The 22,322-nt window shown below is 40.6% G+C and overlaps 1 protein-coding gene across 2 annotated transcripts in view; it reads left to right on the forward strand.

Annotated features, from left to right (window-relative positions):
* The first annotated feature begins 2,330 nt into the window (after positions 1–2,330).
* The window catches only part of LOC149320073 (ras-related protein Rab-38-like), a 39,842-nt gene continuing 19,850 nt past the window's right edge, over positions 2,331–22,322 (forward strand). For both annotated transcript variants that reach the window (XM_089512871.1, XM_089512872.1), the window contains exon 1: positions 2,331–2,600. In XM_089512871.1, coding sequence (XP_089368997.1) covers positions 2,384–2,600 — 217 coding nt within the window. In that variant the 5' untranslated portion in view covers positions 2,331–2,383. The remainder of the gene's footprint in view (positions 2,601–22,322) is intronic.

Genomic DNA, 22,322 nt, shown 5'->3' on the forward strand with positions numbered 1-22,322 from the left:
TTTACACTCTCATCATGACCTAAGAGTATTCCAGCCTACATTGCATTTTAATCCCAGAATGTTTGAGATGATGGCCAAGATCTTACATTCTGCTTGTGTAGCATGAATCTAGAATCATGAAGAAACCACAAAGGTCATCCAGTCCAACTCCCTGCCATGCAGGAAGACACTATCAAAGCACTCCAAACAGATGGCCATCCAGCCTGTGTTTAGAGACCTCAAAAGAAGGAGACCTCACCACACTCCAAGGGAGTATGTTCCCCTGTCAAACAGCTCTTACTGTCAAGAAGATCCTCCTAATGTTTAGGTGGAATCTTTTGTCCTGCAGTTTGAATCCACGCAGAGAATGATTGCAGTACATCACCCTTTGCTGAATATTGGCAATATGCAACTGATTGTATATCTGTTAAAGTGTCTCCTTCTTGTCATCTTGTACAATAAGAGATACACAGTGGCTGTTTCTGCAGTGCCAACAAATCAAGCAAAACATTGAAGGCACCAAATATTTATGCCCCATCCATGAATGTTGGAATTATAGAATCATAGCATTGGAAGAGACCTCAAGGCTCATCCAGTCCAACCCCTGGGCATGCTGGAATATATAGTCAAAGCATTCTCAACAGATGGCCATCCAGCTTCTGCTTAAAGACTTCCAAAGAAGGAGACTCCACCACTCTCCAAGGGAGAAGAAGAAGGCCATGAAAAACTTCAAGTGAGTATGGTTCTCTGTTGAACAGCTTTTACGGTATACAAAATTAGTAACAAAAGACTTGTCGGTCTTGAGCCCACTCCTTATATACAGTTTTGGAACCCCTGCACCATCCTTTTAATAACAATACAGATTGACTCTCTATTATCACAACAAAGACTAACACTTTTATTCATGGATGGTTGAGATGGTGACACTTTTCCTTTTGGTTGTTTCAGTCTACACAAACTTTGTTTCAATTACACATCAAGCAAAGGTGTTAAGAATCATACAAGTGGGGAGGGATGATAAAATGATGGTGTTAGCCACAGGCTTGCCTTTTATTAATGCGGTGTCCATGTGTTGTTCTTCGTGTGTTTCTTTGAAAGCTTGTATCATGTATTTTGTGCATTTTGGTTGGCCAATTAAAGGGATCTCTGTTTTGTGGATTTGGGATGTTATTATACTTTTGCAACATGACCAACACAGCTATCCCTAGAAATGATTCTAGGAACTACAGGTTGAGTCTCCCTTATCTGAAATGCTTGAGACCAGAATGGTTTTGGATTTTGCAAGTGTTTGGGATTTTGTAATACCTATGTATGTATATGATGGGTCCTTGGTATCTGATGGGGTTTGTTTCCAGGAATCCCTCAAAATCCATGGATCTGAATTCCCATTATTTACTATGGCCTGGTAAAACTGTGTCTCTTATATCAACTGTCAAAATCAAGGTTTGCTTTTGGGAATTTTTTTTGGGAGGGGGGCTATTTTCAAGCTGTGGATGTTTGAATCTGTGGATGCAGAATCCATGGATATGGAGGGCTGGTTGTACATGGAGGACCCCCGTGGATCCCAAAATCTGTGGATGCTCAAGTCCCACTAAATTCAATGGCAATGCATAATGGTGTCTCTAAAGATGCCAATCATAGATGCTGGTGAAACATCTTTGAGAACATGGCCACAGAGCCCCAAAACCCCCACAAAAAACTATAATGGTGTCCCTTATTTTTTAAAAAAAATGGCAAAATCAAAGTTTGTTTTTTGGAATATCTATCTATATAGCTTCCTCCTCTTCCTCCTCTTCCTCTTCTTCTTCCTGTTCTTCCTCTTCTCCTTCTCCTTCTCCCCTTCCTCCTCTTCCTTCTCTTTTTCTTTTCTTTTTTCTTCCTCCTCCTCCTCCTCTACTTCTTCCTTTGCTTCTTCCTCCTTCTTCTCCTCTTTTTCTTTTCTCTTTCTTCCCCTTCTCTTCCTCCTCCTCCTCCTGCTTTTCTTCATCATTTTCTTTTCTCCTCCCCCTCTTCTTCTTCTTCCTGTTCTTCCTCCTCCTCCGTTTTCTTCTTCCTTCGCTTCTTCTTTCTCCTTCTTTCTTTCTTTCTTTCTTCCTCCTCCTCCTCTTCTTTTTCTTCCTGTTCCTCCTCCTCCTCTTCTTCTTCCTTCGCTTATTCCTCCTCTTTCTCCTCCTCTTTTTCTTTTTATTTTTCCTCCTCCTCTTCTTCTTCTTCTTTCTTTTCTTCTTCCCTCTCTTCTTCTCCTCCTTCCTCTTTTTCTCCTCCTCCTCTTTTCGCCTCCTGTGGGCCCTCCTCCTCCTCCTGGTCTGACCTCCTTCCCTCCTTCTTCTTCTCGGCGGAGGGAGAGAGGGAGAAGGCGAAGGCGAAGGCAGCAGCCCGGCAGAGAGGCAGCGAGGCCGGGAGGATGCCGATGCCTTCTTCGCCCTCGGGCCAGAGGGAGCGCCTCTACAAGCTGCTGGTGATCGGGGACCTGGGGGTGGGCAAGACCAGCATCATCAAGCGCTACGTCCACCAGAACTTCTCCCCGCACTACAGGGCCACCATCGGAGTGGACTTCGCCCTCAAGGTCCTCCCCTGGGACCCCGACACCCTCGTCCGCCTACAGCTCTGGGACATCGCCGGTCAGTAAGAGCAGCAGCAGCAGCAGCAGCAGGAGGAGGAGGAGGAGGAGGGTGATAGTGATGACGATGCTATGTATCTAGAGAGCTCTTGTAGCACCTTTCAGACTCACTACTGAAAGAAAGAAGTTGGCAGCAGGAACTTTCCTAGGCTTCAGTCTACTTAGGTGCATTTGGATATTATAATAATAATAATAATAATAATAATAATAATAATAATAAAAATAATAATAATGTGAAGAGCTCTTGCAGCCCCTTAGAGACTAACTGAAAGAAAGAAGTTGGCAGGAGGAGCTTTCCTAGATTAAAGTTTACTTTCTCAGATGCATTTGATCTGAGAAAGTAGACTGAAGTCTATGAAAGCTTCTTTTCAGTGAATCTCAAAGGGGCTACAAGATCTCTCTACATTCTGATCTACACAGGCTTACACAGCTATATCTTTGAATTAACAATGTGTGTAAATCTTGATTTTTTCCCCCTTTCAAACTCATGTGTGTCCTAACTGATGTGTTTTGGACTGATGTTGCTTGTCTGCTAATTGTTGTTCCCCACCTCAATCCATGGGGAGAGGCAGGTAAGAAATTATTATTATTATTTGTCACTTTGGATCCCAGTTGGCATTGCTGTGTGCCTTCAAGTCTTTTCCCACTCATGGTGACCCCATTATTATTATTATTATTATTATTATTATTATTATTATTATGTCACTTTGGAACCCAGTTGACATTGCTGTGTGCCTTCAAGCCTTTTCCAACTCATTGCCACCCTCTAAGGCAGTGCTTCCCAACTTCTTCTCTTGTGTGCCAACCTTTGCTGTTGTTTGCCCACCTTTTCTCTGCCCCACACAAGTGTTAACACTGCAGGAAGTTGTAGATATCCTTTTAGGTGTGTACTTTTCCCCCAGACATAATATACATAAATGTGTCTGTGTTTATGTATGTATTAATACACTTTAAAAAGAAATGGATAGTAGGCACATATATGCACACAAACACTGATATACTAGGGTTGGCATCACCCTGTGTCACCCTGCCCCACTGACCTCTTTCCTATACCAGACCATAACAGAATCCTTTTTTTAAACTTTATTTTTATTAATTATTTTATTTTATTATTTATCAAGTTTTCCCCCACTTAGGGCGACCCTTTAAGGCAGTCATTCCCAACCTTTTCTATACCTCACACCAGTGTTAACAGTGTTTAAATAATAGAAAGTGATAGATATCTTTTTAGGTGTGTATATCAATGCAGGGATTTTTTTTTAAAAGGAAAGTGGTATATAAATGTGCGTGTGTGTATGTGTGTGTATTAGTACAGTCGGCCCTTCTTATGTACGGATTTCTTATACACGGATTCAAGCATCCACAGTTTGAAGATGTTCAAAAAAAAGTATAAATTTCAAATATCAAACCTTGATTTTCCATTTTTTATAAGGGACACCATTTGCTATGTCATTATATTTAATGGGATTTGAGCATCCATGGATTTGTTATCCACGGGGGATCTTGGAACCAAACCCCAGCATATAACAAGGGTCCACTGTATGTAGAGATTGTAAGCCCGAAGGCAGGGAACCATCTAACTAAAAAGATTGCATGTACAGCGCTGTGTAAATTTACAGCGCTTCATAAATAAAGGTTAATAATAATAATAATAATAATAATAATTAATAATAATGTAGCACCTTTGAGACTAACTGAAAGAAAGAAGTTGGCAGCATGAGCTTCCAAAGACTTAAGTCTACTCCCTCGGATGCATTTGGATATGTGTATAATAATACATTTTTAAAGAAATGGATAGTACGCATATGCATGCTCACAAACCCTGGTCCACTAGGGTTGGCATCATCCAGTGTGGGAACTCATGGTGTAACAACCCCCCCCATTGACTTTTCTCTTACCACACCATACACAATCCTTAGTACTGTTAGTTGTTGTTGTTGTTGTTGTTGTTGTTCTGATGTTACTGATAAATCATAATTCCCATATATATCCCTGAATGTAATGGCAATTGTTGTTTGTTGTTGTGTGTCTTCAAGTCATTCCCCACTTAGGACAACCTTCTAAGGCAGTGGTTCCCAACCTTTTTTGATGCCCCACACCAGTGGTGCCAATAGGGTTGGTGTCACTTGGTGTGGTAACTCATGGTGCCACCCCCCATTGACCTCCTCCCATATCACACCATACAGAATCCTTAGTAATGTGTTTGGTACTAAATGTTACTCATAAATCATATGGCGAACCTATCATGGGATTTTCTTGGCAAGATTTGTTCAGAGGAGGTTTGCCATTCCCTTCCCCTGAGACTCAGAGAGTGTGACTTGCTCAAGGTCGCCCAGTGGGCTGAGCCAGGAATCGAACCCCGGTCTGCAGAGTTGTAGTTCAGGACTCAAACCACTGTGCCATGCTGGCTGTTGTAACTGAATAGTCGTGATACAGTGGGCCCTTGGTATCTGCTGGCGTTTGGTTCCAGGGACCCCTGTGGATACCAAAATCCATGGATGCTCAAGTCCCATCAAATACAATGCATAATAAAATGGTGTCCCTTATATAAAATGGCAAAATCAAGGTTTGCTTTTTGGAATGTATATATTTTTAGAATATTTTCAAACAGTGGATGCTTGAATCCGTGCATAAAAAAATCCATGGATAAGGAGGGCTGACTGCATAAGCAACTAGCAAAATAAAATTATACCCTTAAATTACCATATCAGATGCACAGCCTAAATGTATTTATATGTATATAGTTGCATGTGGTTAAAGTGAAAATTTGGGAAGATGTGATGTTTCTAAAGAAAAATTTTAAAAGAATTATTCCTCCCTGAGATATGTGACTCAGCTTGGGCTGGACATTTCTTCTCATCCTGAACCACCTGACAGGAAGTACAATAGGGAAGAAAGCTATGCGTATTGTCTTGAGTTCATTGGAGGAGAGACAGATTATAACTATTAGAGAGATTAAGCAGAATGACTCTCCCTTATTAAAAATGCTTGGGCCCAGAAGTGTTTGGGAATTTGGAAATTTTTCCCTGGATTTTAGAATATTTGCAAATACATAGTGAGTTATCTTGGAGATGGGACCCAAGTCTGAACATGAAATCCATTTATGTTTTGTAAACACCTTATATACATAGTCTGAAGATAATTTCATACACAATATTTTAATAATTTTGTGCATGAAACAAAGTTTGTGTACACGGAAACAAAAAAAACCAAAAGTGTCACTATCTCAGCTGCCTATGAAAAAAGTTTTGGATTTTGGAGTATTTTGGATTTTGAAATTCTGGATAAGGGATATTCAACCTATATTAGCAAATGTTTTCTTTGACTGACTTAGCTGTAAACTTATGAAAGTGTGCCCAAGGAATCTGGTGAAACAGCTATTATTTACAAGAACTATGGATGTTTTAAGTATGTTCAAGTGATCTTTTTTTTAAAAGTGTGAATCCAAGAAACAGTAAGCCTATACTTTGCAAGTATGCTGGCTTTTGCTGTAATAAATGAAATGAATGAATTGTACTTTGCAAGAAAAACAATCTGAAGCTGAATCAAGACAAGATGGAGGTACTTACTGTCAAGTGTCCTAAGCTGGGTATGGAACTATGTTGGTGGTTCAACAGTTAAGATGCTGACTCAGATGACCAGAAGGTTAGCAGGTCAGCAGTTTGAGATTCAAGTGCCACATGATGGAGTCACTAGTCCCAGCTTCTGCTACCCTAACAGTTCAAAAGCATGTAAAAGTGCAAGTAGATACTGTAGGTACCACTTTGGTGGGAAGGTAATAGAGTTCTGTGACAATGCTGGCTCCCTGGGCTTAGTAATGGAGATGAGCACTGCCTTCTACAGTCAGACACAACTAGACAATCATGTCACAGGGGAAACCTTCCCCTTTTACAACCAGTCTAGGATGGGATTACGCTCCCTTGAAAGAATGTGTTTGTAGCTTGGGCGTGCTTCTGGATCTCTTACTCCAAAGGAGAGCCTAGACAGATGGGACAACCAGGAATGCTTACGATCAGCTTCAGCTGTTATGCCAGCCAGATGCTCCCCTTTCTAGAGCTGGAGGATCTAAAGATGTAGTGCATGCACTGGTAACCTCAAGGCTGAACTTTTGCAATGTGCTGTACATTGCACTACCTCTATACTAAGTTCAGAAATTTAGTTTGCTCAAAACATGGCAGCCAGATTAGTTGGCACATCTGAGGCCTAATTTGCACTGCAGAAATAATGCAGTTTGACACCACTTTAACTGCCATGGCTCTGCTATGAAATTATGGGATTTATAGTTTGATGAGATATTTAGCCTTCTGTATCAGCAAGCTCTGGTGCCACAACAAACTACAGATCCCAGAATTCCATAGTATTAAACCATATCAGTTAAAGTGGTGTTGAACTACATTATTTCTGCAGTGCAGATTAGACCTAGGAGTGATCATATTGTATCATATTGAAATCATTCCACTAGCTGCCAAATAGTTTCTGGACGAGGTACAAAATATTGGTTGTTACCTTTAAAGCCCTACATAGTTTGGGTTCCAGTTACCTATGGGATCACTTTCTCCTGAATAATCCACTTTATACATTCAGGTCCTTTGGCAGATATTTACTTCAGTCAGCCCAAACTTGGCTGACAACTGTTGCCCAGAGGACTTTTTTTTTTGGGCCACTCTAAGATTGTGGAATGATTTGCCAGAGGAGATTTTTCAGCTGGCTATGCTTTCTGGATTCAAAATGGCACTAAAGACCTATCTCTTTTGGCCAGCCTGACTAGGTGATTTTTAAATTATGAATTTAAAAGCATGTATTGATTGTTTTAAAATTATTGATTGTAGGTGCTCTTTTAACTGCTGTTACATGTCTAATTTGTTGTTGTTCCTTGCCTTGATCCACAGGGACAGGTGGGTGAGAAATAATAATACTATCAACAAGAACACAAGTCTGAAAAAAGCTTGGTGTTGGTTTTGCAAACAATACTATCATAAACCTTTGCAAAAGTTCAGGTTGAAACCCTAAGCTCACATACTAAGGAGTAAGTCCCATTGAATTTCATCACAATTACTTTTGAGTAAACATGGGGAGAGTTGTACTGGTAGTGAGCACAGAAAGAATGGAGAAGTTGGGGTTGTACTGTTTATCTTAAGTGTTCTGAAGTGTAAGCAATTTGCACGATCAGAAACATTATAGAATGGAAGAGTTGGAAGAGACCCCAAGGGCCATCCAGTTCAGCTCTCTGCCATGCAGGAATATACAATCAAACCAATCCCAACTGATGATAATTTAGTCTCTGTTTAAAAACCTTGAAAGAAGGAGATCCCACCACACTCCAAGGCAGCCTATTCCACTGCTGAACAGCTCTTACCATCAGGAAGCTCTTCCTAATGTTTAGGTAGAATCTCTTTTCTTGTCGCTTGACTCCATTGCTCCGTGTCCTAGTCTCTGGAACAACAGAAAACAAGCTTGCTCCATCCTTAATATGACATTCTTTCAAATCTTTAAACATAACTATTATGTTACCTCTTAACCTCCTCTTCTCCAGGATAAATATACCCACCTCCCTAAGCAGCTCTTCACAAATCTTTCACCATTTTGGCTGCCCTCTTCTGGATATGTTCCAGCATGTTATCATCCTTTTTGGTGCACCAAACTCTACACAGTATTCCAGGTGATGTCTGACCAAAGCAGAACAGAGTGGCACTTGTTCTAGACACTATATTCCTCTTGATGCAACCTAGAATCACATTGGCTGATTTTGCTGCCACAACACACTGTTGGCTCATGTTCAGCTTGTGGTCTACTGTTATGAAGGTTTGATCCTCCATTTCGTGTTCAGTTGTAGGCATATCAGTTTTGTTCAGACCTCAAGATAAACATGTGAACACTGGGGGATAGAAGAACAGCAAATATGGCCCTGTTTCCTTAAATCGCAGGAGCTTTCACTGAACATATGAAACTGGCTAGATGTTAGAGAGATGAGAATATGTGGGTATAGCTGAGTGGAGAGTCAAACTCTGGTCTCCTAGAATCCTAGTCCAACATGCAAACTACTATACCACACTGGCTTTATACACATGTGTAAATTCTCCTATGAAAGTAATTGGACATTTTTAATGACCCTTTCCTCTGCCTCTTTTTATTTATTTATAGACTTCCTTTTCCCCAATACTGGAACTCTAAGTGGTTTACAGATATTAAATCGGGTATAGATTAAAACATCTCTACAGCAGTTTTAGCTCTACAGCAGATTATTTTGTGGGTGTTGGTGTTAGTTAAATAGCATGTTTCTTTGTGTGAACAGTATATATGTGTGTGCACATTATTTTAAAAAACAAACAATCTGCTCTCATTAAAAGACAGGCTATTAAAAATCAGCAAAACAACACACCATTTAATGGCACAACATTTTTTACTGTAAATAGAATATTGTTACATCAGTACATAACTGAAGCAAAACATTTGACATTAAAAACATGGCCAACTAGCGAGGCATTTTTGTCTGATGCAGAAAATCTTCATTCAGTTCAGGTTTATGGCAGGGGAGTTGGCCATGTACGTACAGATGTGCCTGAACATTACATTGTACGTACAGATGTGCCTGAACATTACAAGTTAAACACAGTGGAGTATAGGTTCCATGGCTCAGTGCTGCCTTTCCATGTGTGTTGTGCAGCACAATCATATGCAAAAATTTAAATTCATTAGTATTTTTATGTGCCTTCAAGCTAACGGGCATCTGTCAGGAGTGCTTTAGTTATATGTTCCTGTATGACACGAGGTTGGATTAGATGTACATGTAGTCCCTCCCAACTCTGATTCTATGACTCTGACTTTTGGTAACACTATCCTTAGCAAGATTTCTTCAGAGGAGGTCTGCCACTGGTTTCCTCTGAAGCAGAGAGAGTGTGATTTGTCCAAGGTGATCCAGTCGGCTTCCATAGTTGAGCAGGGATTCAACGCCAGTAGTCCTACTCCGACACTCAAACCACTACACCATGCTGTCTCAGACTTACATTATGTCAACCCAATGTGGCTATCTTACATTATGTTTAGTATACATTAGTGTAAATCTATACTTACATAGTTAACTGATGTTTGTGCTACACCATCTTACTGCTGAATACCAACATTGTGCAACAGATGGCATCGCTATGAATGTGCTTGCTAATGCTCCCATTGTGAAGCTTTCCCTATGATCCCAGCTCTGACAAGTAATTATGTACCACCCAAGAATGCACAGCTGCACATGCAACACTTAACACTTGTAGAACTACATTATGTACCTGTGGATTGAATATGAACATTAAGTAATGGCCCAAAAGTATAACTGCATGTATAAAGGAACTTGGGTGTGCATAAAACAAGCAAGAGGCCCGTGAATGTGTCTGACAACATATAATTACTAAGAAAATGTGCAAACTCCCCCCCCCAACCAACAAATAATACATTTTAGACCATTAGAGCATACATTTATTAATACATTAATCCTCGAAATCAAGAGTGAGCAAAAACATTTTTGTGTCCCATGAGTATAAAAATAAAAACTGCCCCCTTCCAACAAATGCCTTCTAGGGTTGTGGGTTTATTTTCATCATGTTTTGGAGCCTTCCCCTTGGCCGTTTTAGGCTCCCAAAATGTTTTTTGTTTTTTTTTAAATGGAAGTAAACCAGAGTTGACTTTGGTCATTTCTGATTTTGAAAAGAAAGAAAAAAATCCCTACTGGGTGTAAAATGGTCCAGGGGGACCTGAAACATAGCAAAAATACCCCCCATGGCCCCAGAATATGTTGCAGGACATTTGGGGGACAAATTTTTGTAAAGTGTTTGGGCTTCCCTCAAGATCTCCTAGGGTCTAATGTTTTGTCAAGTGTTCTGTGGCACCCTCGCTTCCCATAGTTGTCCACTCCTGCTTTAAATGCACACAATACATAATCCATACACATACAATAATTTGTATTTTTTTCCTATTTTTTAAAAAAGAGCCACATAGAAGTAGTGTGTTGGACTTGGACATGGAAAAGAGGGGCATTCTTAGAAACAGACTTGACAGCTCCCTAGGAGAACAGGAATAAGAGAGGTGCACTGATAACAGGTTTTGCTTGTGGATAACTCAGAGATGTCTGACTGGCTTAATATGTGAAACAAGAAGATTGAATAGAAGGCCCTTGCAGTCATATATCTGAATACTGTAAGGTTCCCAACTCTTGCTGTTGTCCATAGGAACATGCACAATTTCACTCATTTTGGATGGTCTTGCAGGGTGATATGTTTCACAACTTGACTTGCTCCAACATGTGAAAAGTCAACCGTGCTGAACTGGGGGGGGGGGGGGGCTTTTCCTTATTCTGTGATGTGCCATCATCCCCTCCAAAATCCTCTCCTGAGGGCACCATGCCAGCCTGGGACCAATCCACCAGGGCTCTTCTGATGCTCTTTTGAGTTCATTTGCATTAGAAATCCACATTGGCTGTGTGTAAGGCATTTAAAAGATAAAAATGAGCAGCTGTGATTTTCGTTTGGAAAACTTCAAAATAGTTTTAGATGACAATTTAAACTTTTTCAGTATCTGGTTGGAGCCTTTATTTTTATATTCTTTCTTTATAGCCTTCATCCCCACACAAGAACACATTTTTGAAACAATGCCAGCTGCTGTTTATTAGTTAGGAAAGAAAAAGAAATAAATGTTTTTCCCCTTTACCAATAAGCATTCATTAATTGTTTCTACAATGTTCTGAAGTTTCTTAGACAAAACATGAGTGAAATCAACAGCTTTAAACTTTAAACTCTACTGTTATTGTTCTCTTTCTCTCTCTTTCTTGAATTACATAAAATGATAGCAAAGGAATAAAATTCCTAACATGCTTTTGGAATTAAAGGATTTCGATGCTTGCACAAGCTGTTGGCATAGCCAATATTAGTAACGTTTATGCAATGAATACCTTTGTATTTTATAAATTCAATGGTACCCAAACTTCCAAGGCTGCTGCCACATGGCAGAATTAATGCAGTTTGAGCTTGCTTTAACTCTCTTGGTTCTATCCTATGGAATCGTGGGATTTGTAGTTTGTTGTGGCACCAAAGCTCTCTGGCAGAGAGTATCTCACAAAACTACAAGTCCAGAATTCCATAGCATTGCACCATTGCAGTTAAAACTGTGTCAAACTGCAATAATTCTGCAGTGTAGATACAGCTTAGGTTACATACGTAGTTGTTGCTACCCTTCTAGAATCTGGTGTTAACTGCCATTGGAGAATATGTAATAGTCTTGGTCTTATTCACATGTGTAATGAATTGAGCCTATGCAACTGGGTGGATAGGTTTTTGTATCTATGGCGCATTGCAGACTGCCTAAAAGCAGCGGTCTTCTGGCGCTGCTGGTTGCCGTGTCCAGGAACCGCAGCGGCCAAACTGCGCGGTTCCTGGTTGCGGCATAAAGAAGCCCGAAAATGGCGCTTCTTTTTGCACTCCAGAAGTGGCGCCGCGAGGCACTAGTCACATGACGTGCATCCACGACGTCAAGATGGCATTTTGTATGGACCCAGTCCGTACTAGGGTTGAGGGGCATCTAGAATAGACGCCCCTTTGTAACCCTAATATGCCCCTTCCTAACCCTAACACGTACTTTCGGTGCATGTGTAACGCACTAATGTTAGTCTCAAGGGTAAATGCTAACAGTTGTCCAGTGGCATAGATAAGGTTAATTTGTACTGGTGACTTTGATTTTTTTCTTCATTTGCTTAGCAGTTTGAAACTTGAAAAAGATATGAAGGCTGAGAACAAACTAGAGGATTGAATTGCCTTCTGTTACTAGCCTGCTTGCACATTTCTCGTAGTTATGAAGGAAGATGTGTCTTGCTTGGGCAATTAGAATCATAAGAGTTGGAAGAGACCCCAAGGGCCATGAAGTTCAACCCTCTGCCATGCCTGAAGACACAATCAAGCACTTCCCACAGATGGTTTTCTAGCCTGTTTTTAAAAGTTTCCAAAGAAAGAGACTCCATCATACTCTGAGGCAGTGTATTCCACTGTGAAACAGCTCTTACAATCAGGAAGTTTTTAATGTTTAGATGGAATCTCTTTTCCTGTAGTTTGAATCCATTGCTGGATGTCCTAATTTTCTGTACTATATAACCCTTGGGAATCTATTTGCCAGAGGCCTCACCCATGAAGGTCCGGGGTGCTCATTTAGCCAGTGATGAGGAATATGATTACCAGCCAGGAATAGTCTGTGTAGAATTGATTGGTTGGGGGCCCAGTTCTACCATTAGCTGTAAGGAGATGCTGAACTCCATCAATGAAAGACCTGGAATATGCTGTGCTGTAGACTATCAGCTGCATCATTTACCACCAATAAAACTTTTAACATATGTCAGTACAGTGGGCCCTTGGTATCCCTTGGGGTGTGCTTCCAGAAGCCCCCATGGATTCCAAAATCCATGGGTGTTCAAGTCCCATTATATACACTGGTGTATTGAAATGGTGTCCCTTATATAAAATGGCTAGACCAAGCTTTGCTTTTTAGAATTTATATGGTTTTGGAATATTTTTAAGCCTTGGATAGCTGAATCCATGGATAAAGAATCCATGGATATGGAGAGCTGGCTGTATTTAGTACTGAATGATCTCCTAGGAAGGCTTGGAACTATACCTCATTCCAAAACAGAACAATATGTCACTCTGTTAGTATGGCAGCCATTCAATTGAGAGTGGACCTCCTTCTCAAATAACTGAGAATCTCAAGTTGTGTTTGAGAAACCTTTATAGTTATTCCTCAACATTCCACTGTTGCTGCTCCAAGAAAATGGTAGCAAGGAGAATAGACACCAACATGTGGTTCTCTCACATCTTTGGGTTCTTCCTTTATGGCTATTGCTGGCTTCTACACCACAATGTAAAGAAGTAAAATGGAAACATGTATAAAAAGTGCTGAACAGTCATGAGTATTCATGCTTGGTTATGGTATTTATAATAAACATGACTGTTTATAATTTCTGATGGAAGAACAGCAGTGAAGGGTAGTGATCTGTGCGTATGTTAGAGAAGAACAGTTTTATGAAGTCTTTTTTAAAAAAAGAAAGTTGGGTAGTATATAATGGAAGAGCACCCTGATTTCAGAAACCTTAGAATCTGTGCAAGGAAAAGTTGTCCAGCAAATCATGTGCTGTGCGATCATATGATGTAGCTTTCAGGCAGGCAGTTGAAGATTTGGAAGTAATTAGGGGGGGAAAGACCTGAATTATGCTGCATGGCAGAGAGAATTGCAGTATTGTAAGTGTGAGAACAGTCTTCCTGAACCAAGGGGGATGTGCAACGTTCAAGGCACATCAATCAAGATGACTTCCCAAATGAGCTGTGTCCATGCAGACACGACTGATTTGCACATATGGTAATAAGGCCCATCCAGGGAAGTTCCCAGGGGCAAACTAGGAACAAATGAAAAAACAGAGCACATGTTTGGGGTTTTTTTTTTTTTTTCATGCTCAAGATCTCAGGTTCACTCACAGGCGTCCCCAGGTACAGCTGCAGATATCTCCAGCCAAGAGTCTCGGATAGATGTTGCCAATCAGTAGAATCAGAGAGTTGGAAGGGAACTCCAGGACCACCTGGTCCAACCCACTGCTAATGCAGGAATCCACTGATAAAGTTCTGGCCTCTATAATTCTGTCCTGCCCTGATGATGCCCTATAGTTCTCTCCAATCCTAATCTATACTTCAGAATAGATCAGGGGCCACATGTTGGCCCCAAGGTTGTCCTCGATCCCTCCAGGTTTCCAAGATTGCATACCCGCCAACATTTTATAGATGATAGCCAGAATGCATGTGGCCAAGCAACATCAGAGTTTAGGGAAAGTTATGAATGAGGAAAAACACACAAGCTAGGAGAGACTTCAGCAGTTTGCTTTTGCCCTGAGCTTACTGGTAACAGTAAGAATCTGCTTCCTCCTCGCCTCTCTCCCCTGCTGAGTTAATTGCGTGCAAACAATTTTTGCACTTACAGCAACTGAAGTAAATTGAGGACAAAGGGAGAAAGTGGGAGGAGGAGGGGGATTGGGAAATTTTTAAAAGCAGCTGAAAAAAGTGAAGCAATGAAGGATTAATCTGTATCAAATGGGAACGGAGATTATGAGATTGCCTCTTTTTAGCAAAAACAGGAGTGAATTCCTTCTTTCTGAATCATCCAGGATGTTTTTAATATGTTTTAAAAATCTTGTTTTTCAAGCTCTGAAGTGGATTTGTGGCCATTCCCCCCCCCCCCCCACCTTCTTTGGACATTCATAGCAGTCAATGAAGAGTGAAGAGCATTCCAAGGGGCAGAAAATTTGCCCCTGGAACCACCCCACAGTTTCTCACCTATCTTATAGATAAAATTGGAAAGGTGCATGTTCTCACTGGGTATAAGACTAGTTCCTGTGTGCCTGAGTGTAAAAGGTGGGTGAGTCTTTTGTGACCTTTTTTGATAAAGCAATTCCATGTCTTTTAGGCATGAGACATACCCTTCTCCAGAGGGAAGCCGCAGCTGCCAAACTGCACAGTTACCCTACGGAGGAAAAAGAACCCGGAAAAACCAGGTTCTTTTTGAGCTGCAGGGGCGGCGTAACAAGTGCACCACTGGTGCTTACGTAACAATGGCGGTGCCACCATTGTTACGCTGCCCACACGGTCCCTAACCCTAGAATAGGTGCCGGTACACTGTTTGTTGGCTTACATTCACAAAATCTAAACATTTGGAAGGGAATACAAGGACCATCTTGTTTAACCCCCTGTCATGCAGGAACAGACAACTAAAGCTGTCCTCAAACTGACCATCCAGCCTCTGTTTAAAGCCCTTCAAAGATAGAGAGTCTACCAGCATTTGAGGCAGTCAGTTCCAATGTTGAACAACTCTTACAGTCAAAATGTTCTTCCTAATGTTTAGGTGGAATCTCTTTTCTTGTAATTTGAATTACAAATTACATATTCTAGTCTCTGAAGCAGCAGAAAGCAAGATCACTCCATCATCTACATTACATACCTTCAGATATTTAAAATGGCGATCATGTCCTCTCTATGTTTTCTCTTCTCCAAACTAAATATACCCTATTGCCTAAATCATTCCTCATAAGGCTTGGTTTCTAGACATTTGATCATCTTAGCAGACTTCCAGTTTGTCAATGTCCTTCTTGAACTGAGATGCCCAGAATTGGACACAATATTCCAGATGAGGTCTGACCAAAGTAAAATAGAGTAGTGCTACTGTTGCTTTCTAACTGGACATTGTACTTCTTTAGATGCAGCTCAGAAGTGTGTTGGGTTTTTCCTTAAACTAGAATGTGTGGGTGGGTGTATGCACATGTGTGTGTTTTGGGGTTTAGAAAATGTCCCTTGCAATTATTATTGGAATATATTTTGGACTACAACTCCCAACCAGCACGACTAGTGGCAGTTTGGGGATTTGTAACTCCCAAACACAGCTTTTCCAAACTCTGGTAAAATATTTCCCTGGCTTGTTAGAAACACTAGAGTCCTTCTTCCCCTGAAAGGCTCTGTTTTGAAATATGGGGAAATTGATTTGTATCCTTGCAGTCCAATTATTTCAGCTCCTTATATTTCTGGCTCTCTGATTTGTATGGATAATAAACCATGGCAATATAGCTTATACATACATTATGCATGACTGACGAAATCCCTTTAAACACTATCACCCTCTTTACTGAGAATAAAAGAATGACAAGTAATTTGCTACAGATAAATACATTATTTGTAACTTGGTACAATAGGCCTCCATATCCACAGATTCTTTACGCACAGATTCAATTATCCACAGCTTGAAAACATTCAAAAAATATATATTCCAAAAAAGCAAAGATAGATTTTGCCATTTTATATAAGGGGCACCACTGTAATTAATGGGACTTGTGTATCCACAGATCTTGGTATCAACGCGAGGTCCTGGAACGAAACCCCAGCAGATACCAAGAGCCCACTGTACTTCCAAGCTCTGTAAGGGATAAACTTCACTGAAATACAACTTGCCCATTATAACCAACTTTTCCTTGAAAGGTTTTTTTTTTCCTTGAGCATTGGTGAATGTTGGGTGGTATTCTAAATAGCATGACATTTCTCTTGTTTTTCATTCGGCACAGTGAAACAGCTGCCTTGGGCAGCCAGTTTGAAGTGTCATGCAAGGATGAGAGATCATTAGCTGCTTCTTGTTGTTGTTGTATTGTTGAGAAGCAGTGCTGATGAGAATTTCTGTCCCAGCTGTCAAAATAACGTGTCCAGCTTAAAGTACCGTGCACCTTGACTTGGGAAGGAGGGCTATAATCTGTTGCTCTGTCTCAGGTAGCAAAATGTCTTGACATGGCTCTGTCTGCTTGAAGCCTAGTTAATTTTTGTTAGAACTGAATATATTCCTTTTTTTGGACTGCAACTTGCAGATGCTCTCAACTATAATTCTGGGAATTATAGTACCAAAAGGAACTTCTCCAAGCTCTGGCTAAGAACAGAATAGAATAGTGCTATCACTTCCTTTGATAGACACTGTAGTCCTGTTGATGCAGCCTAGAATTGCATTCAATTTTTGGGGTTGTCGCAGCAGACTATTAACATTTGTTGAGATTCTAGTTGACAAAGACCATTGATCCTTTTCACATGTACTGCTGTCAATCCAAGTGTCACCTATTCTGTATTTGTGAATCTGGTTTTTCATGCCTAAATGCAATACCTTCTATTTATCCTTCTTGAAATGTATCGACCATTGACTCACGTTTGGCACGCTGAGGTTATGCAAATGGACTTTACAGCCATGCTCACATGGTGGGAGCATGTAAAATTAAAACCATCTCTAAAGTTCAGGGTGAGCCAGAAACCTAATTATTAGTATGCATGCTCCTAGTTGAACATTGCCAGTATTTTTATGTTTTCTTCCCTTATTTTTTGCCAAAGTATTCTAATCTCTGAGTTTCACACTGAAGGCAGCAACAATAATGAATGGATTGATTCATTTTCCAGTCCTGCCAATTCCTGCTTTAGAAACAGAGTCCTTCAGGAATCAAGCAATATTATTCAGGTGCTTAAAACTTTGCAAATGAAAATATGGGGCTTATGCACCAGAGCTGAAAATATTAGAAGCATACTTTTGCTAGGACACAAATGAAGTTCACATGCAGATGCGAGATTGTCATGGTGGTTTCTTGGCTATGTTCTCTTGGCGATAAAGCACAAAATTTGTAAAAGGGGAGAGATTTTCTTTCTTGCCCTTCATGAATAGGGCTGTAAAGGATACTCACAAATTTTCCTGTACACAATTGGAAAGGGTGTTCCAACACATTCAGATACCCCATGGCAATGGCAGAACACTGTAAGATTTTTCACATTTTCTGACTCTAATGCAAAAATTTTGCAGAGAGCTAGAGTGGTGACAGGTTCAAGTACTGGACAAGTGGCTGCAGACACTCGATGTCCATGAGTGGTTTGTGTGCTTTTAGCTGTTCATAATTTGCGGTTTTTAATAGGACTTCTTAATTAATTAGCTTTTATTATTCACTTTTTACCTGTGCGTTGTTTTAATCCACACAAGACAGATTGAGGTTTAAGGACGGGCTTTCTCTGAGTTCCGTCAAATGTTCCAGGCACATTTTCTTACTGGCTGCTCCCAGTCTGTGGAATTCCCTTCCCACAGGAGCTTCAGTTAGCTCCCTCACAGCTCTCTTTCTGCTGGCAGTTCAAGGACTTTTGATTTAGCCATGACTTTGAGATTTATATTGTATAGCAATAGTGTGGGTCAAAGCTAGCATGGTATGGTGGTTTGAGTGTTGGTCTAAGGACTTTATCATATGAGGCTAGCAATGCAGAATTTCAACAGGAGGAAGGCATCTTTGGCTAGTACTTATCAAACAACATCACATGTATCCTTCCGATGCTTTCATTCCATTAGTTAGTGGAGTGCAGCTTTTCAATGGCTCCCAATATTGTTGCTTTTCCATTAATGCCTTCTCGGTGATAGGTCCCATGACCTGCAATTCCGATATGTTGGTGGTCACATGGCATCAATGGGCATGGTTTTCCTCCTCTCCCCTTCTCCCTTGCAATTCCCAAGCAGGCAGTTTTCCTTTCCTATTTCTTTTCTTTTGTTGTCATTTCTTAATTCATCACATTGTCATAATTGCTCAATTGAAGTAAAAATAAAAATAATAAAAACCAAAAGGCATGCTGGATAGAGCATAGGGAAGGAAGGCAGGATTGAAGGCACTCAATAACAACTAAATAAAGCAACAAAATATGATGCATTACAAGCCAGGATGATGTAGTGGTTTGAGTGTTCAGCTGGGACTCTAAGAAACCAGGGGTTTGAATCCCTGTTCAGCCAGAGAATCCAACTTGGGATAGTCACATTCTCTCAGCATTTGAGGGTGGCAATAGTAAGTCTTCTCTGAAGAAATCTCACCAAGAAAACCTTGTAGTAGGTTGAGCACCCCCACATGGAAGCCAACCACTGCCACTGAGCAGCACTGGTTAGTGCTCACAGTCCTTCTAGACACAAAACCAGAGCTTGGAAAAGTTTCTTTCTGGTGTATAGCTCCCAGAATTCCCTGCATGACATGGCCACTTTCCTCCATTTCTCTGCAAAACCCACTTGGGTTACCCCAAGCTTTTTCTTTTAATTCCCTTTTCCCCCTTTTCATTTGAACAGTTTTATTCTGTCTGGGTGGGGAGTCTTTTTTTCTGCTGCTGCTGTAAAATAATGGCACAGTTGAACTTTGCTGAAAATGGAAATCACCCAGAGTTCTTGCTGTAGAGAGGAGTGCAGCTACCAGAGAGGAGGGCAAAATGATGGCATTGAACCCCCGATGAGACTTCTGCCCCTTAATTAATTTTTCCTTCAGTGCAATAACTTCAAACTTCTGTTTAACATAATATAGTTTAGGCATCCAAAGAGAAGGGGCAGGCAGAATTAACAAGGGAATGGAAACAGATCAAATTTAAGAATTCTAGGTGTGGAAGATTTTCATTGTCTCATTCTCTGCAATGCCAGAAATTTGGGGACTGAAGGAAAATTTCATTGTGGGGGAAACAGAATTCATATTTGATGGGTAATGTCATCAGTAGCTATACTCCTACAACATAGATCTGGACGTATCCTTGGCAGGCCCCCGCTATGCATGCATTCTTTGAAGCAACAAACTAAGGTTATATCTACACTGTAGAAAAATTGCAGTTCGACACCACATTAAGTGCTGTAGCTCCATCCTATGGAATCCTGGGATTTGTAGTTTTACTTTAGCTTGCTCTGCCAAAGCATGCTTGTGCCTCATAAATCTACACATCCCAGGCCGGCGTAGGATGAAGCCATTGCAGTTAATCTGGTGTGAAACTGCATTATTTCTACAATATAGATACACAATGAATGGAGTTTGCTTCTGAGTAGACATGTAGAGTGTTAGATTGTTGGAGCATTTTAAGAAGTTCTTCCTTTGGGCTACTATGTTGGAAATTAATGGACATTTGCAATGGAGGTATGCTGGCGCAGAAAGAAACCTCAACAAGGAGATGATTGAACAACACATGATTTGGCCACTCATCTGATTAGTATGCTGAGGCAGATCATAAGGCATCTTTACAGGAAATGCACATAAGAACTGTGTGTGCATTTTTTAAAAAATGACTTCCAGTCTTTTAGCATAACAACATGCTCAAGTACAGCATTATCAATGGACTGCAGTGTTATGTAGGGCAGACAGAAGCAAAGAGAGAGGTTCGCTTCTAGGGGTCTGAATCATGTGAATGAATTTGTTCCTTCTTTTTTCAAAAAAATAAAAAGAGCATCAGCATATTGAACAAATACCTAGTGTCAGAAACCTGTGATATATTGTGTATAATGAAACAATCTATCCTGCAATTGACAATACAACAGGGAAGTAGGGGAAATGAAAGTGTAAGAACTGTATGAATTTCTATAAGAATGTAATTTATCATTATTTTATTTTATTTTCACCCATTCCTTCTCCTGGACAGGGAGCCAAGATGGCTCACAACACGATTATAAACAAGTACAGGTTGAGTATTCCTTATCCAAAATTCCAATATCTGAAATACTCCAAAATCCAAAATTATCCACATTGGTGATGGAAAGAGTGACACCTTTGCTTTCTGATGATTCAGTCTACACTAACTTTGTTTCATGCGCAAAATTGTTAAAAATATTATGTATGAAATTACCTTCAGGCTATGTGAATAATTGTACACAATAAATAAATAAATTTCATGCTTAGAGTTCAGTTCCATCTCCAAGATGTCTCATTATATAGATGAAGATATTTCAAAATCTGGAAAAAAAACCCAAAATCCAAAACACTTTTGGTCCCAAGCATTTCAACCTATTTCAATAATGCAAGATGGATGAGATCCAGCATTGAACAGGTGGAGCATAATGCTCTGTATGCACATTTCAACACCATTTTCCCCTGCCAGCAGCTGTCAAGTCTCATTGGAAGCGGTTCTGCTGCCATTTCCTGGCATGGCCTGGAAGTGTTGGGGAAATGCTGAAGAAGTGGCATGTATCAGGGTGGAGAGAGGAAAAATGTGGTCACTCTCCTAGATAGAAATTTCCCTTGTTTCACTTCCCCTTGTGGCTAAGACTGTTTGTTTCCTCATCACTTGAATCATATTCCTCCAATCGGTAAACAGCAGCAGCAATACTGCTGTGTCTTGTCAGGTTTTGGACACGCTCAGGGTGATCAGATGTCCTCTTTTTCCAGGATAACATTCTGTCCAGGAAGAATTCCAAAATGTCCTCTATTTTGAGCATGACTAAGAAGAGTTCTATAAATATATTTCTAGCCAACAAGGCATTTTAAGTTCAGCAGAAAAATATGGTTGAGTACACATTAAAACATAATATATGTAGTATAGCTGTAAATAAACCATATGTAATGAATATATGCAGGGGTAGCTGTGCTGGCCATTTACCAAATCAAACAAAAATCCACCAAACAGTGATACCCATATTGGAAAACCGAAATGCACAATATACTTGTTGCAAGCTTTCAAAGCTCCACAGGCTTCTTCATCAGGTACCCACCTCATACCATCTTAACTAAGCACAGAAACAACAAAATGCAGGAATCTTACTAACATCTCAAATTTTTCTCCTATTTGATATGTAAAATCTTGCCTGATGAAGAAGCCTATGGAGCTTCACATGCTTGCAACATGTATATTGCGCATTTCAGTCGGGCAATAAAGGTATTACTGGCGCAGTACAGACCGCCTGAAAAATGCAGTGTGCCGGTGCCCATTTTAACTCCGGAGGGATGCCGCAGCTGCTAGACCACACGACACCCCTCCAGAGTTAAAAGAACCCTGTTTTTCTGGGTTCTTTTCACGGTGCCCTGGCTACGTCGCGAGTGCACCAATGGCGCACTTAGGACATAGCAGACACACCGTGACGTGCAGATGCTATGCGTCTTTTATGTAAAGATGGCAGCACCCGTGTGGTCGGGATGCCACCATTACTCCACCGCCCACACGTAGTAGGGCTCAGGACCATGCGATTGGTGCGCAGTCCTGAGCCTTACTATCACCACCAGGACATCACGTCCTGGTGGTGTGTACCGGGCCACAGTGGGGTGGATTTTTGTTTCCATATATAATGAAGTTATATCAGTATTTAAACTTTCATTTTGTAATGTTCTGTTCTACATATTTCTTGAATGTCCCACATTTTGCAATGCCTTGTCTTCCTTTGTGGTTAT

This window comes from Sceloporus occidentalis, unplaced genomic scaffold (assembly GCF_023333645.1).
Source record: "Sceloporus occidentalis isolate IW3139 unplaced genomic scaffold, rSceOcc1.0.p SCAF_2, whole genome shotgun sequence".
Lineage (NCBI taxonomy): Eukaryota > Metazoa > Chordata > Lepidosauria > Squamata > Phrynosomatidae > Sceloporus > Sceloporus occidentalis.